Source organism: Eurytemora carolleeae, unplaced genomic scaffold (assembly GCF_000591075.1).
Source record: "Eurytemora carolleeae unplaced genomic scaffold, Eaff_2.0 scaffold1977, whole genome shotgun sequence".
Lineage (NCBI taxonomy): Eukaryota > Metazoa > Arthropoda > Copepoda > Calanoida > Temoridae > Eurytemora > Eurytemora carolleeae.
This window is the reverse complement of record NW_019402151.1, coordinates 1-18338: the sequence shown is the minus strand read 5'-3', so window position 1 is coordinate 18338 and position 18338 is coordinate 1. Positions and strand designations below refer to the sequence as shown.

At 30.4% G+C, this 18338-nt stretch overlaps 1 protein-coding gene across 1 annotated transcript; it reads left to right on the top strand.

Moving 5' to 3' along the window:
- Nucleotides 1-271: 271 nt before the first annotated feature.
- LOC111717983 (uncharacterized) lies at nt 272-15528 on the top strand (the record flags this gene model as incomplete). Its single annotated transcript, XM_023493450.1, is given in 5 exon segments — nt 272-424; nt 4812-4902; nt 12449-12559; nt 12909-13023; nt 15477-15528. Coding segments are annotated over 5 exon segments (415 nt in total), but the record flags the coding sequence as incomplete, so codon positions are not given.
- Between the last annotated feature and the right edge of the window lie 2810 nt (nt 15529-18338).

Here is an 18338-nt window from a genome sequence, read left to right as displayed (position 1 = left end):
GGTATTTGTTGTGTTAATTATACTTTTTATCGTAGGATAATAAGAAGTTAAATGATGTCCAGCATTTTTAAAGAAAATAGTGCGTACCGACCCGACTTTTGCTTGTTTAATGTGTTGTCTAATGTTTTGTTTACCATTCGTGTTCAGCAGCTTGTTGACGCAGGAATGCGGGAAATCTGCTGTACTGTCTCGACTTCAAATCCACAAAAAACTCCGGACCGAACCGACTGTTGACTCCGGAAGATCGTTTGCGGGGGACCGGGAATACAATACTCATCAGTTGTAAAGATCCCTTACTAGCTTTAACGTCACTATGCGGTGTATGTTTAGAAGTTGAAGTGTAAACCTAAGATATTATGTAAATTCAAGTTAATAATAATGTTTCCTAATAATCTAGTCTTCTCTACAGTGGCTCTAGCACTAGGTATGTTACTAAAACAAGTATCAAAATTGATTTTATCAAGCTGCAATAATATGAAACATACCAATATAAAAGTATTGTTTCTCGTAACTACCCCTTTTAAATATAAAAAATCATTTTAAAGTGAATTTCGATGAAATTTAACTGACCCTTCATTTTTAGTTTACAAAGGTTTCCTTTAAATCTAATTGTCTATGTAAAAATGCGGTACACATTTTTATCTGTTTTTTATCTGAAACTTGTTTTTTTTTCAATTACATGGCATCTCTATCTAAAGAATGCTCTTCAAACCCTTGAAATCTTTATCTAAAGAATGCTCCACAAATAGTATATTTTGGTTTGCTACCGTTATTTTATCCATGTATAGTGGGATTCTCTAAAAGTATTGTTCAAAAAGGATTAAATCTTACAAAACTTCATCCAAATAGTTCGTTAGTGGCGAATAGGAAGACGACTGTAAGACTCAAGTTATGATTTTAGATGAACATGAAACACAGCCATTGTGCAGTGTACACAGACCTATTTCACATAATCAGTTGATTTTCAAGCAAATTTTACACAACATCAAATTCACATGAGATTACTTAAATTTTGTTTTCTTATTCAACATTTTATTGATCTTACTGTTGGAAGTTATCATAGGTTGAAAAATACAAAAGATAATTTTTTCTTGCAAATTATTCTGATTTTGATAAATGGTTCAATTATTCCTAAACCTGAGAACTCGTGTTTTAATTTTGAATATTCACATTGCCATGAAATGTGATGTGAGAGGTAGGAAGAAGTGGGAGGGAGGTATATATTTCAACCTGAAGGGGGGGGGGTATTTCAACCTGAAGGGGGGGGATATTTATTTCAAGCTTGTCCAACCGCGAAACTGTTTTGACCAAAGTCCCACAAAAAGGTAAAGTTATCTAGCTGCTAGCTGCATATTTATAAATAGATCAGTTTCAAAATATGTTTTTCCATCTCCTTGCATTCCTGAAATTTAAGATGGAATTATTTATTATTTATGATTTTTAAAGCATAAAAGTTGCAGATATAGCTAGTTCCTAATGCGGCAGCACTTCTGTAACATTAAAAATAAATCCTATCACTTTCAAACATGTTTTCAAACAAAATAAAATTTATTGACAAAAAAAGGTTTGACATATTAATGTGCAATCAAACAAGTTTGAAATGGAAAACTATTTTTTTTCTTACTTTTTTTTACTCTTATCGTGTTTTTACTATTTTTTTTCTTTATTTTTTTTGACTCTTATCGTGTTTACGCCTATATATGCATATCTGTAAGTGCTAAGTCTGTAAGTCTCTTTAAGTACGATCTCATATTTTTATGCAAAATCTAAAAATGTTGTATTTTTGTACATTTTTAAAAGTGTTTTAATGATCCTTTAATTGTTGCACTGACCCTAGTTGTAACTAAATCTGCGTTCAGTCCCTTTAATTGTTGCACTGACCCTAGTTGTGACTAAATCTGACGCCCAGTCCCTTTAATTGTTGCACTAACCCTCGTTGTAACTAAATCTGACGTTCAGTCCCTTTAATCGTGCACTGACCCTCGTTGTAACCAAATCTGAGGTCCAGTCCCTTTAATTGTTGCACTGACCCTAGCTGTAACTAAATCTGACGTCCAGTCCCTTTAATTGTTGCACTGACCCTAGCTGTAACTAAATGACGTTCAGTCCCTTTAATCGTGCACTGACCCTCGTTGTAACCAAATCTGAGGTCCAGTCCCTTTAATTGTTGCACTGACCCTAGCTGTAACTAAATCTGACGTCCAGTCCCTTTAATTGTTGCACTGACCCTAGCTGTAACTAAATCTGACGTTCAGTCCCTTTAATTGTTGCACTGACCCTAGCTGTAACTAAATCTGACGTCCAGTTCCTTTAATTGTTGCACTGACCCTAGCTGTAACTAAATCTGACGTCCAGTCCCTTTAATTGTTGCACTGACCCTAGCTGTAACTAAATCTGACGTCCAGTCCCTTTAATTGTTGCACTGACCCTAGCTGTAACTAAATCTGACGTCCAGTCCCTTTAATTGTTGCACTGACCCTAGCTGTAACTGAATCTGAGGTCCAGTCCCTTTAAGCCTAAATTGTTTAAAAGAAATTAATCCATTTAGTGCAATCCAATTAAACTCCCATTATGCATTCAACAGTCGTTCTGTGCATTAGAGCAGAACAATAAACATATAAATTATACATAAATAAATTATTAATCTACTCAGTGAGTCCTAGATCGAATGAAAAACAATGAAAAATCAAATAAAAAGCTGATTTTCTGCTTGAGTAAGAGTGTTTCCATAACGCACCATTTTCTGTTTTTGATACTTGTAATTTTTTGGAGGGATTAAAAAGTTTAATTTAAACCTTAAATACAGGAAAAATGATAAATAACATCCTAAAAACTTCGTTCCTGATTGGTTTAAGATATATCAATTCAAAATGGTCGCATAAAGCTGATATAGATTTTAATAGATTTTATCTTAAAATAAATTGATCGAATCTATATTTAAACTTTCAGAAATGTCTTTTAAAAATAAATATATGAGAAAAAGAGGAAAAGCTTTTTCATATCTATAACACATATTTAAAATCAAGCTCTCCTTGCTCATATATATATTTTAGATTTGTTATTATGCAGCATTATACTCCCCTTGCTTCCTGTGCACAGATTTGTTATTATGCAGCATTATACCCCCCTTGCTTCCTGTTCACAGATTTGTTATTATGCTTTATACCCCCCTTGCTTCCAGTGCACAGATTTGTTTAATTATATCCCGTTAATTTATTGCACTTTATATACCTCCTCAACTAAATACAGAGTTTTGTAATTCCCCTGGTAAACACTATACATTCTCCTGGTAAACACTATACAATCATGCAAAAAGATTTAAATTCCTTTGATAACGTTTTTTTCAATTTAAAAATGAAATATTTTATAATAATTAGAATGTAGTGGTCAAAGAGTAAAATAAAATAATAAAAAATTCTAAAGACTATGAAGTTTACATAGAAACAGAGCTGCAGGGTTAGCCACAAAGAACGAGAATATAAAGACGACCTAAAACGCTTAAAATATGACGAATCCAAGGTTTAATTGAGCTTTCTACCTTGAATATAGTCTTTTAATGGTTTGTTTAATGAAAGAAAAATATAAGGGCATCCTTAGTATAATAAAACAGACAATATAAATTGACATTCATTCCATCGTTTTCTAGTTCTCTCTGTACTATGTGCATTTATGAAAAAGAATCTAGAAAAATTTAACCTAGTTCATCGAACAATTTTCCAAACAATTTGTGTTTGATGTTACTCTGCCCTGATATACAATATATGTTACTCTGCCCTGATATACAATATTTATGAAGTTTTACATTCTATGAGAAAAATCATTCATAAAAAAACTGAGTTTTAGTTCATTCGGATTCTAATTCTAATCCTATAGACTCAATTTTACAGACATTATAAACCTTTTTCAAATTTATTTTATTTTGTCAACTTGATAATTTTAAACAAAGTTTATATAATGTGAGAAAAATTAAAAATTTTATTATTAAGAATCCCGTGCTGTTGTTTTTTTCATTCGGATGCTAATTCTGATCCTAGCTCCAATTTCTAATTTTTCTAATCTAATTTTTGCAACTTAAGTTTGAAATATAAAAGTTTGCACCATCAGGTTGCAAAGATATAGTGATTTGAAATAGAAATATAGTGAAATGGATTTTTATAGAAATAATTTGTTCGCAATATCAGAAATAACCTTAAAATCATTTATTGATGTTTCTACACATATTTATTATATTTCAAATTATTATTTCATGAACATCCGATGGAATGAAATAAGTCTATATAAATAAGTAAGATTACACCCATCAGATTCCAAATCTGTGTTAATAATGTGGTTTAGAATTGGTTTTTGCAGAGTGCACTGCATTTCTCAATATTCTGACATATGTATAGAACTATTTCCGGTATTTTTCCAAGGAAGGAATTATACTTTTAAACTTCACAAACCTTTATTCGTAATTCTGGAAATCAACATTAAAAGAAATCTGCAAAACTATTTATCTGTTCAGCGATGAGTTTAAATGTTTAAAATTAGGGGAAATAAATAAATCACAAATCGTTGATTGTCTAGTTTGATTAAAATAATTGATTACATTTGAAATAAAAATATTTTTTATGTACAGTAAATTAAATGGCATTCTTAAAATTCATGTACTTATTCAATACACAAAAGAAAAATTACCTCTAAAAATTTTGATTTTAAAAGTTCAAATTTGAACTGCAAGTTACAGTACAAAAATGATAAAAAATATTGATTTCCGAGCATTCATAATTTGTCTTTAAAACCCCAGTTTTATAATACATTTGTTATTTTAGGTGTGCAGAGTGTAGATATAATATCTATGGATATTCCACAAGTAGCAGAGTCAGGAAAAAGTCTGGTTCTAGATTGTAGATTCGAGTACAGGTACACGGACATATTTAGTAAATAATATATTGAAGATTCGAGTACAGGTTCCAGTACATGTTTAGTAAGTAATATATTGTAGATTTGAGTACAGGTTCCCGTACATGTTTAGTACATAATATATTGTAGATTGGAGTACAGGTACACGGACATGTTTAGTACATAATATATTGTAGATTTGAGTACAGGTACACGGAAATGTTTAGTACATAATATACTGTAGATTCGAGTACAGGTACACGGACATATTTAGTACATAATATATTGTAGATTCGAGTACAGGTACACGGACATATTTAGTACATAATATATTGAAGATTTGAGTACAGGTTCCAGTACATGTTTAGTAAGTAATATATTGTAGATTTGAGTACAGGTACACGGACATGTTTAGTACATAATATATTGTAGATTCGAGTACAGGTACACGGACATGTTTAGTACATAATATACTGTAGATTCGAGTACATGTACACGAACATGTTTAGTACATAATATATTGAAGATTCAAGTACAGGTACCAGTACATGTTTAGTACATAATATATTGTAGATTCGAGTACAGGTACACGGACATGTTTAGTACATAATATATTGTAGATTCGAGTACAAGTTGGAATTTTGGAAAACATTAAATTAAAAATTTTCTTCTAAAAGGCAGATTTTTGAATAATGACACCCTAAATTGCCTAGATCATAATTATTTTTTAGATTTGTGTTAAATCTTAAAATCCACTCTCGTTTTTGTTTTGTTTTATTCCTCTGTATAATTGACCTTATAAAGTTCTATTCGTATATTTTACATATTATTGAATAAAACTGTTTTGAATTGATATCTCTTCCATATATCTCAATACAGGGTGGAAGACGAAAATAATAAAAATTGTTAAATATGTAGAAATCAAATTAAATTAACAAAAATGAGGTTCTGATTCTAACAAAGAAAATCTAAAATTATATTGAAAAAATATTGAAACGCGCATTTTTTATCTGCCCCCTGTTCATGAATAATAAAAAACTATGAAACATTTGAAACCTGCTACATAGTACATGCATTGATCTAAAAATATGGATATGTAGATATCCATATTTAAAATATTTTCTACAGATTTGATATACCAACAGTTGGGTGGTCGGAGTCCACAAATCCATCATTTCCAATCGTTTTTACACAAACCTTGGACAGCACTGCAGCCGGATCTAGAATGTTCTTTCATGCAGTCGACCTTATTTTATATCATATTTCATAATTTAATATTTTTTATTTATTGCGGACGGAAAGCTTTCTAAATTTTTGATTAAAACCCGTTCTAATTTATATGATTTTGTTCTATTCGGTTCTGCTAGAGACTTAAACATATTTTGGAAGGAAGAGGGAGGGTTATCATTAAAGTATCCATGCATAAATGTCAGAACACTATAAGTTTGTATGTATCATCAAGATTAAGAACTTTCAGTTTTGAAAATAATGGATTTGAATGTGCCTTGAAAGTACTATTATTTACCGCTCTGATTCCCTTTATTGCAAAGATCTGATTTTTTGCAGCTTAGAGTTTTTAACCCCTCCCCAAGTAACAATTCCATATTCAATGTGAGGCCTTACAAGAGAGTTATAAACAAGTATATATATTGAGATATCATATTGAAGAAGCGCCTTAGCGTTTAGCAACCATTTTTTCTGCCATAATTATAACAATTTTTATTTACAAAATGTATGTTTTAATGAATAAATTGTTGAGAACTTTGAAGGAGCTACTTTTGAATGCTGATTGCTGAGTAAAAGGCAGGGGTTCGGGGGGGGGGGGGTATTCTTGCCACACATTAAATTTCAGCCGGAGAAGTGGACGTTTTACCTTTCGGAACCCATTTTCCCTGTTAAATGAAGACTTCTTATATTAGATGTATATTGTATAAGTAAGTTTAATAAAAAGTTTTTACGTCATTTTCGATGGGTTTTGAATTTTTGATCGAATATTACGATACAGACAGATCTACTTTGTTGTAGTTATATTTTACGTGAGACAAGCCAAATATGGTACAATTAGATAAATCAAATTTGAATAAGGCATTTGAATATTTTCTTGCAGTTCTAAATAATCTAGTTCTCAATGAATGATTTAATTGAAATGGATAGTTTTAGATATTTAAAGGTTAAAAACCTTATTCTGAAATTGTTATTTTAACGTTTTAAAATAAGAATTATGTTAAAAAATCAGCAAATACACCGGATTTAAGGGGGTAATTTTTTTCCCTGCGTGTTAGTATTTTTTAAATCAATAAAATTGAACTATTACTGCAACTGCATCAAAATTGACTATTTCTGGAAGAAAATTGTGAATTTCATGAAGCATTAAATAGAACTAAAATTGGGCCAATATTTCATGCTAGGAAAACAAACTGGAGCTTGGATATTTTGAATAATTGATGAGTTTAGATACTGTGGAGCCCCTGATCTGCATACTGCAGAACTGTGTGTACTGCGTGTACTCAACGCAGTACAAGAACAATCCAACGTAGTATAAACTCGTTTTATGTTATATGAAATCAAGGCTTTAATGCAAAGAAAGTTAGTTGAAGTATACTCTGTGTACATATTGAAACCAGTTCTTCTGGGAGGAATTTGTAAACAAGAATAAATGTAGCAGTGTTCGTTTAGTATCCGAGAAGGATAAAAAGCATTAAATTTTGATAATTTTGATAATTCACATAATAGTTTCCTATGACCAGAATATTTCATTGATTTTTTATGTGAAAGATGGATCCCATGTCAGGCTGTGACATCAGTCTTGTGCTTACATTACCGCCCAGAGATAGTACACTGCAGTACAAAGGATGCGTACACCTTTTGAAATAACTTTCCTTGCATTATAACCTTGTATTAAATACAGTATTCTACAGTAGCTTGTATTGTTCACTTGACAGTAGTTCTATAATAGATACATGCGTTAATTCGACACTATAGTTTCAGTAGAAGTAAATATTTCCATTTATTGATAGCACCGGTTGAAGAATTCATATCTCTAATTGGATAATAGATAGATAGAAAGATAGATGTTACCGCCATGCAATTTCTATTGGTTCATAATAGACAACAAACACATGACTGAACCCTGATTGGTTCAGACGCTAATGAACTCGGCATACAGGAGTGATTCTAAACCTTTACAAAAAATTTTATTTGAAAGATTTGAACCCATTAACTTAATCTGTGCCTGATTCTGGTTGCTTCGAGTCAATATAGTTAATAAATTATTTCTATATAAATCTTTTCTTTATAATTGTCGCCTAAATGCATCTTCTAACAGATTTTGATCTGTTTGAGTTTTACGCTCAAATTTTTGTAAGTTGATTCTTTTGTCGCAAACTCGAATTTACTAATTCCTATATCTGTCTAACCTGATAGTGTAAGCCTCTGATATTTCAAACTTAGATTGTCTGATCTAACAGAATTCATAGTTTAAAATATCTAAGGTCAAATGGCATTGGCTTACACAGATATGGGATTTGAAATTCAGAGTTTGTGGCAAAAACTCAATTCCTTTATGAAGTGAAAAAAATTATAAAAATGTAATCCACCAAATGAATATTTTGTTGAAATTATATCGTTTATCGTTTTATAAAGTGTTAAAGAATAAGAGGAAAATAACCCNCCCCCCCCTCCCCACTGGCATATTTATATAAAATTGTCTAGCGTACTCCAGGAATGGAATGGAATAGGACCTACGAGACTACTCTATGTTCACCAGGAGAAGGATAAATAAGAGGGAACCATAACAAGATTAAACATGTCAGAATATTCAGTTACAATTTTACAATTTTAAAATTTTCTAACACAATGCAAATTCAAGAGGGACAGGGTGTACCGTACCATGCTACATCTATCTCAGCAAACTAAAGTATGCTATTCTAAATTAAGAATGCGATAAAGAACTGTACTAAATTTTCAAACCTTTTATCTTTGCAACCCGATGACCTTTGATATCATCATCTAGCAGATTTAATGGAAACTAATCAAAGGTTCAAGACCTTAAAGGTTGAGAAAATTTGAGTTAAAGGCAAGTAGTTAATTCCTTTGATAGATGCTAACTCACGAATTTTACAGCGATAACCAGAAAAATGTAAAATAGGAAGACGACATAAAAGCAATACTGAAGTGCATTTGATATTGCATAGTGTTACAAATCAAAAAGCTTTACTAGTAAGTTATTAAATCACATTGCAAAACTGCTGTGTATAATGTTCCTTGGACTATTTTAAGTCAAAACTTGAGTCTAAAAGTCGACTTTATATTCCAAAGTTTTCTGGTTATCACTGTAGCTAAAAGTTTAAATCAATGGATTTAAAACAAACCACTTTTCTTTTGATTTGGTCGTGATTTCCCCTGGGGAAAGTTAACTTACATCTGAACAATATAAAGTCTAGGGTTAGAATAATGGTCAATCTGTGTGTACGGATATAAAGGAGAAACCGTATTGTATAAGGGTTGTAGACTGTAGACCTGTAGGTTGAGTGTAGACTGTAGACCTGTAGGTAGAGTGTATACTGTAGACCTGTAGGTAGAGTGTAGACTGTAGTCCTGTAGGTAGAGTGTATACTGTAGACCTGTAGGTAGAGTGTAGACTGTAGACCTGTAGGTAGAGTGTAGACTGTAGACCTGTAGGTAGAGTGTAGACTGTAGACCTGTAGGTAGAGTGTATACTGTAGACCTGTAGGTAGAGTGTAGACTGTAGACCTGTGTAGAGTGTAGACTGTAGACCTGTAGGTAGAGTGTAGACTGTAGACCTGTAGGTAGAGTGTAGACTGTAGACCTGTAGATAGAGTGTAGAGTGAAGGTATATACTAGCTTGGGAACCCAGCACTGCCTAGGTTACTAAAAGATTCTCCCGCCGTTTACCCGCACTTGGACGATTTTACCGGGTAACTAAATTTTCGCTTTCAACTTAGAATCTCAAAACTAGCTAAGAACATTCCTATGGGTCTCCCGAGTTCCCCAATCAAAATTTTAGACAAATCGGTCCAGGGGTTTCCGAGTCATGATCTGACAAACAAACAATCAAACAAACAGAAAATACTACGCTTTATATAGATTTATATCTTAAACTTGGATAAAAAAGTAAACAATGTTTTCAACATTTTTTCGGTTTTTTTTTGTAAAATTTCAGCTTTCCAACATTCAATTTTTAAAATTTGATATAGTTTAAAATATTTCTCATAAACAACTAGTAATTTTATTTTGAAAGGAAAGATCGCTAAAATCTTCAAGCTGATGGTGCAAACCTAATACCGTTAAAAAGATATAAAGCTCAGAAAATTATATCTTATGGCAAGTAGTAACATCTTTATTATGATTTTTATCATCTATACTATCTTGAGTATATTTAGTCTAGAGTGTATATAGTGTATAAGAAACAAACAAAATTTTTTTTTTAAACACAAATTTCTCGTCTTTCTGAAACACAGATGTCCAATTAAAACCATTTTCTGCTTTATATCAAACGCAGAATTTTTATTTAAAAACATTTTGCCCACGCACAGAGTTACTCCCAAAGGATGAGATATGAAAGACGACTGTACAGACCTTATTTTGGTCTGTTTTCTTACATTAATACAGAAAAAATCACAACAAAAAATTTATTTATGTAAAATTTACAAATTTACAAATAAAAATTCAAAAATCTTTGAAATCTTTATTGTTATAGTATAACTAAAAGTTATAATATAAGTAACAAAACAGCTAACACATGAATTACCAAAAAAGAGCTGGGCACAAGTTTCTTAGCATACTAGTTTATATAAAAATATTTATACATATATATATTATATATTAACTATATTAAATAAACACAAGAAAATGTTCTGAACTTACTTTCAGAAGATATATATATATATATATAGAAGGAAGGCCATGTTATGAACCACGTAATTATCTGTTTATCTCGTCTTATCTATACCTCGCAATATCACACTGCCCACTCTAACTATAAACTGTAACCATCCATTTATCTATCTCTCTATCTATCGACATGGTTCAAGAAAAATACATCGGGAATCCCTCAAAATAAATTGTTTACAATAAAAAAAATATTGTAGGTCTCTGTTTGTATTCCACCCAGAAAATGCAGTACACTTGTTTTGTAAACAAATAAATGAGGCTTTCTAATCTATCTTACTTGGTCCCCTGTCTTCAGTTGTAAATCTGAACTCATACATCTCTATCTATAATCTCTAATCTATTCTGTATCATAATCACAATCTATCTATCTATCTATCTATACATACTGAACTAGACAGTAGGAGACATTAATTATATGGGTTTGTGACATTGTAACTCCTTTAATTTTGGTTCTACGCAAAAGTACGAGAACTACACATATTAGAATTCAAAACATATTTATTTATTTTTATATCTCTATATATCATGTTTAATCTCTTTTATATCTTATAATCTAGATATAATATCCTTATAAAGGAATTGAGTTTCTGTCACAAATTAAAATTTTCGAATCCCTATATCTTTGCAACCTGACGATGTAAACCTTTGACATTTCGAACTTAAATTATTTGATCTCGCAGAATTCATAGTTGCAATATCTCCAGTAATTAGGTCTCAAAGATATAAGGATTAAAGCTTGTGGAAAGAACTATATTCCTTCATAGTTTTTTGTATGATCATATTCAGCAACTCTAGGAAATCTTAAATTTAGTATTTGAGACTCTCGTTATCTTTTTGATATGCTTTTTATTTTGTTCTATGATCTTCTTTTTGTCATCTACAATTTGACATATAAGACATTTATAAGAAATAGACAATAAAATAATATTTATCAAATATAAGGTCAGATTCAACACGTCAAACTAAAGAAAGGAATTGAGTCTTTGCCACAAATTTAATTTTTGTAATCCTTATATCTTTGCAACCTGATGATGTAAACCTTTTATACTTCAAACTTACATTATTTAATCTAACAGCATTCATAGTTTGAAATAATAAAGGTCTACGACATTGGGTTGCAACGATATTGAAATTAGAAAATCAGAGTTTGTGGCAAAAACTCAATTCCTTTGCGCGTATAAGTTTCTATGATAACACATTTGATTGAAGAATTTTTGAAATTCTAATACATGTAGCGAGATATTATTGTGCCTAAAATAAAGGTAGAGGAGCTACTAGGTCACACAGTTGTATCGATGATGTCGGATAAATAAAAGTACTTGAACATGGTGCATTGTGATTTATGGTCTCAAGCGCTCAAGAAAAAATCGATGAGAATTTTGCTAATTATTTCTTAAAAACCAAAGCTAAACAACAATTAGGACTTCTTTATTAGTTTTGACTTCAGTTTAAAAATGTATGACTATTCATTAACTCCGATCTCTTATTGTTTCTCCAAAAAACATTCTCATAAACCTTTTTGGACATAAAGAAAAATATAAACTAACAAAACGAAATAATTGATTAAAAATAAGATAATATGTGCCATAAAAAGTTGTAGAAAAATGTATTCTGAAAAATAGTGTCTCCTCGAAATAACTAGTTTATATTGTAGAGCTGAGGAGAAGGATCAGCTGGATATTAAATGGTATTTTAATAGTTCTCCAACCCCTATCTATCAATGGTTACCAGCCATGAATACTGGACCTCAGGTTATAGATCCCAGGTATTTTGGAATTTATAGTTTTGTACGTTTTCATTTTTTATTTTATTTTTGTTAATTATTTTTTAAAAGAATTTTTGATGGCAGGACTTTTTGGTTGATTAAATTGCTGATGAATGATTATGTATTTTTTAACAAGCCTCCAACATTTCTAATTCTTGTATCTTTGCAAACTATGAATTATCTTAGATCTAAGTCACAAAGATATAGGGATAAGAATATTACAGTTCAGTTCAGATCGGTTTATTCAAATATCAAATACTGAATAATAAAATGCATTCATTAATATAGCTTTTAATTGTTAAATTATCTATTTAATAGATTTAAGTTTTCGATTAATTGCTATGTTAAGGTTTACAGAGTACCTTGATCTACTGTACACCGTGAATGGGGAAAAGTATGAGAAACATCGAGCTCTTCATCTGGTTAATGTTACACATCATCTCTCCGGTTCATATATGTGCAAGGTTAGTTTCTCACATTATACAAATATGTGTAAAGTGTGTTATTATTTCTCACATGTGCAAGATTTGTTAGTTTTTCTAAAGTAAAAGTTGAGTTTTTGCCACCAACTTTGATTTTTAAATCCATCTTTGCGACCCGATGTTATAGACCTTTGACATTTCAAACTATGAATTCTGTTAGATCAAAAAGTCTAAGTTTGAAATATCAAGAAGCTGTAGAAAAATAGATTTTTTTTGTGGCAAAAACTCCAGGAAATTAAACTTGATTTTAGTGTGAACATTTCTAAAATCACAAAGGTTTCTAAAGTGGTATAAGGGCGGGAACTAAAATATAAATTTAACACACAAACACCATATCTCGAGTTCTTAACATATTTGGAATGAAATTGCGAAACTGACCGAGATGTTTGAAATCAAGAAACATAAAATGTTGACCTGGATTCAGATCCGTAATGGAATCTTTAAAGGAACACTATATAGTGTAGGTTTTTTACTGAATTGGGAGGAAAATGAATTTTAAGAACCGGAAATAAATTGTTAAAAACGTCTCATACCTAAGAACTTAGCGTCCATACAAATTCAGCTAGTTGCAATACTGAACCTTAAAGATCGTAAAAAAATCAAATTACTTCCAGACAAATCATTGAGACATTACAACCTATAATCATCGATTATTTCTAACGCATTCGTATATAGTTGATGCTTCATAAAATATTCTTTATTTGATTTATAAATATTTATATATATACCATTCAAACGGCTATTAGTTGGCCGCTAGGTGTCTCAGCTCTCGATGTTTCGGCAAAGTTCCAAGTGGCAGAGACACCTAGTGGACAAAAAATCGTCGTTTTAAGTGCATTGTATATAAAACAAATAAAAAATATCATTAAGTATATTGAAACTTTCTGAATTTGTATGGACGCTACGTTCTTCTGTATGAGTCGTTTTTAACAATTTTCTTCTTATAGACGCAACAGATAGAAGTAAGATTAGTAGCAATCACCATCAAATATTTTTCGACGTAAGCCTATACCCCCTTTTAATTATCGCGAACACTCCCTTTAAGTAGGTTTTAATTAAATTTTTATTTGTGGATATCATGTTCAAAACATTATTACATTAAGCTGAAGATGAAGATTTGATTACATTTCTTCGATCAAAATAAAACATTTAATAATAAACATTTCAGATGACAAATAACCAAAAATTATTATATAAAAAAAAACAATGAAACCTTTCATCAAATTTTAAGACTATGGTTTTCGAAAAACGAAATTTAATATGGAGGGTTTTCAATTTTACAAAAAAAATAGATTTTAATAATATATACTTTTATATAAATACTGGGATTTCAAGATTCTTTACTTTTCTAGTACAAAGGAATTGAGTCATTGCCACAAACTCTGGTGGTTTTTAAATCCCTATATCTAAACAACCCAATGTTGTAGACCCTTAGATATTTCAAACTTTGACTTCTGTTATATCAAATAATTAAAGTTTGAAATATCTAAGGTTTACATTATTTGGTTGTAGATATATAGTTATTAGAAAATTGGGATTTGTTGCAAAGACTCAATTCCTTTTAGCGTTTAAATCTTGCTTTCCAATGCACTATTTTTTCCGTCGTAATTTAAAAGCACAAAATTTCACGGATTTTTCATTTTCGTTTTAATTCTATTCTAACATTTCTCATAAAACTGTGCTACAAGTTCGATAGATAGTAGATAGTGGATAATAGTAGATAGTATATAGTAGATAGTAGATAGTAGATAGTAGATAGATAGTAGATAGATAGTAGATAGTAGATAGATAGTAGATAGTAGATATATAGTAGATAGTAGATAGATAGTAGATAGTAGATAGATAGTAGATTGTAGATATATAGTAGATAGTAGATAGATAGTAGATAGTTAAGGAATCTTTTATTGAAAAACTTTCTTGAAAGTTTATTCTCTTGACTGGAGAGCTTTTCATATTCATGGGCAAGGATAAGAACGGAAAGTTGAAAAGAAAAAACGAAATAACAACATGGAAAACATGGAAAACTAATGATAGTTTAAGAGTTTGAGAACCATCTTTTTATAGAGATATTTTGAGTCAGTAGGAAAATTGTCGAGGGAGGAAAAGACTTGAAGGAACATTTGCTACATTATTCCTTATTGGTGGATGAATTCATACTTTCGATTCAGTCGTTTGTAGAATTATTTTAAGCATGCCATGCAAGCAAAGAAATTGTTTCTTTGCCTCAAATTCCGATTTTAAAATCCCTATTTCTTAGCAATGTCGTAAACCTTTAATATTTCAAACTCTGAATTCTGTTAGATAAAATAATCTAAGTTTGAAATATCGCCGTCAGGTTGTAATCATGCAAACATAAAGTAATTCAAAATTTAAGTTTGGGGCAAAGAATCCATTCCATGGAGGCACGGAAATTATTAAGATTGTCTGTCTTTTAGGTTTCAAGCTTTTTGGATGAAGATTTCAACCAGAAGAACCTGATGGTGTACGGTAAGCGTTTAATATTATGCTCAAAAATTAAACTTTTAAAACAAATTCAATCCAAGACTCATATTTCACACCATAAAATGAAATATATGAGTGCTCAAGCGCCGCAACATTTTCCAGAGAATCATGATTGATTGATTGATAGTTACTGCGAGATTTTCCCGTGTTTGAATATCTTACTTCGTCGATTTCGGTGACTTAAATATTTAAGATATCAAATATTGGTTCAAAGATTTAGCTTAACTTTTACTATTTCAAAAGATCCGGGTTCAGTTTACTTTACAATTTTATAAACAATAATTATCATGCAAGTTTAAAAGATCCATCAAAACAAAAACATAATTACGCATAAAAAATATAATTACAAAATCGACTTATTTAATTTTGATCTTTTTTGTAGATATTACATTTCAAGTTGTTTTTATTTATGATTAGAGTTGATTAAATAGATGAATATGTTTTCCCAGATTTTCTATTTTAAATTTGAATACATATATTTACAAATATGAAGTATGAATATCAAAACTTCTGAATAATTAATAGGGACGGTGGAATGAAATTTTAGATGAATGGAAAACTAAATTATTGATGAATAAAACAGGGTAGAAGACCAGTTTATAAATACGAATTTAAAAGGACGGATGAAGAAATGAATGAATGAATTAATAAACTCAAATATTATATTCTGTACAGCATTTATTTACAAAGAATATTTAAATAAACAAATATTTTAGAGTGAACGAACTTTTCATTTTCATCAATTCTCCAATTTACGCCGTCGAAGGACAAAGATGGAGAAATCAAAATACATTGAAACGGGGTGGATTTTAATCAACAATTGAAGATATTATAATTTTGGTCATTTTTTAAAATCTGACTTTGAACTTTATTTATTTGTTTATTGGTCCAATCTACGAAAGGTATCGAAAAAAAACGCAAAATAAAAACCCGGATTTAAATGATTATTTCCCAGAAAGTATCAAGTATTAAATTTCTCAAAAACATCTCTGTATATTTTTCAAATGGGTCAACAACTATTTAAAGAAACTGAGTTTTTTCTTCACAAACTTTACACAGCCAGGTTGCAAAGATATGTGAATTAGAAAATTGGAGTTAGAGTTTGTTCTCCGATGAGCAAGGTTTATCTATTGAATTTGAATTCCTTGTTTTCCTGGATTTCCAGTGCAAACACCACGGTCTGGAAATATTCTAGAAGCGAATATGTAAAATAATAACATGGCCGTATATAAACAAATATTGAATATTTTAAATATTTAACAAAATTCCTTTTTCTCCCTCTGAATATCAGATTAAATTAAGAAATCTGTATCAAAGTCTTAAACGGAAAATATTTTTTGTTGATTTTATTTCTATTTTTTACAATTTTTTTTTATTCCCAGACTAAAGAATTTGGTAACATAAATATTCCTAATGATTTCCCCTTTTCCCTTGTTTAAAGATAAGTTCATGTTTTGTCTAGAATGTTAAGTCAGGTTTTTCAGTCAGTAAGTATCTTGTCTGTATTATTGTAAAATATAAATATATTGGATTACAGTGTACAGTGCTATATTGTTCTTTCTACAGAGAAAGTAAAGAAGAAGCTGGGAGTCAACTTTTAAAACATGGAGCTTTATTTAAAATATATTTATTCCAATACTGCCTGGGAATACCTGGCTCTATTTAGTTTTGCATGGTTTATTCCACTATCTTGGGGTTTTGACTTTTCATTCATTTGTCTGAGCTGGGAACTTTAGAATGATTGATTTCGAGATCAATGCTTGATCCTCTCTTTTTCTTTATCTCGAGACTAACCTAATCTTGTACGTACTTGTATCCCTGAAAAGTGTATAAAATTTAACCAATCAGAGTAGCGTATCAGAAGCTGGGAAATTTAAATTTAGCGCGGCATTTAAGATTAATTTACAGAAACGGGAGGGATTCTCTAATTTTGAAAAATCGGTTTTAAATTTTTCTGTACTATATCCAAAAAAAGAGTGGATAAAGCAAGAAATTAAAAATGTCCACATTGGATGATTAAGCAGTTGGGATTAAAGGTATCCCATTCTAAAGTTCCCAGCTCTGTTTATGTCAAACTAAAATAAGTTATACGAATGATTGAAATCATAACTTCTCTCATTAGAGAACTATTGAGAAGAATAGAAATATTGTTATTTTTTATATGTAACTGGATAAACTTGTTTTCTCTTAGAGCGCTGAAAACTTTAGAATGATGGATATCAAGATTAATGCTTAAACTCCTGGTTTTACTAAACCCGAGATTTTTCAAAAACACATTCGATATCCAAGAAAGAAGTTAAAAATTTAACCAATCAGCGTGTCATGTTAAGATGTACTCTTTAACTTTTAAAAAATCGGTTTTGATTTTTGGTGTTGATGGTGTCATATCAATTGAACTAAACATCGATTGAACGAACGTAAGTTTTGGATTAATGTTTATTAAGACTAACGTTCAAAATGAAAATAGTCCTAAAATATGTTTTTTAATAATTTCATATTAACATGATTAAATTTATGTTTGTATAAATGCTCAAAAGCCGCTTGTGAACAGCTGACTTTAATTCAATCGTATATTAGTCCAATCGATATAGCATTGTATCTTTAATTCTTATCAAACGTAACTTTTATACAGTAAAAATATCCAAAGAGAGGATTATAAGAAGAAAATCAAAAGTTTGTACATTGGATAATCAGATTAAGCGATCGTGATTAAGGATATCTCATTCTAAAGTTTTCAGCTCTGGGTGAAAAATCTAAAAGCTACGAGATCTAAAATACGTACCATGTTATTGTTA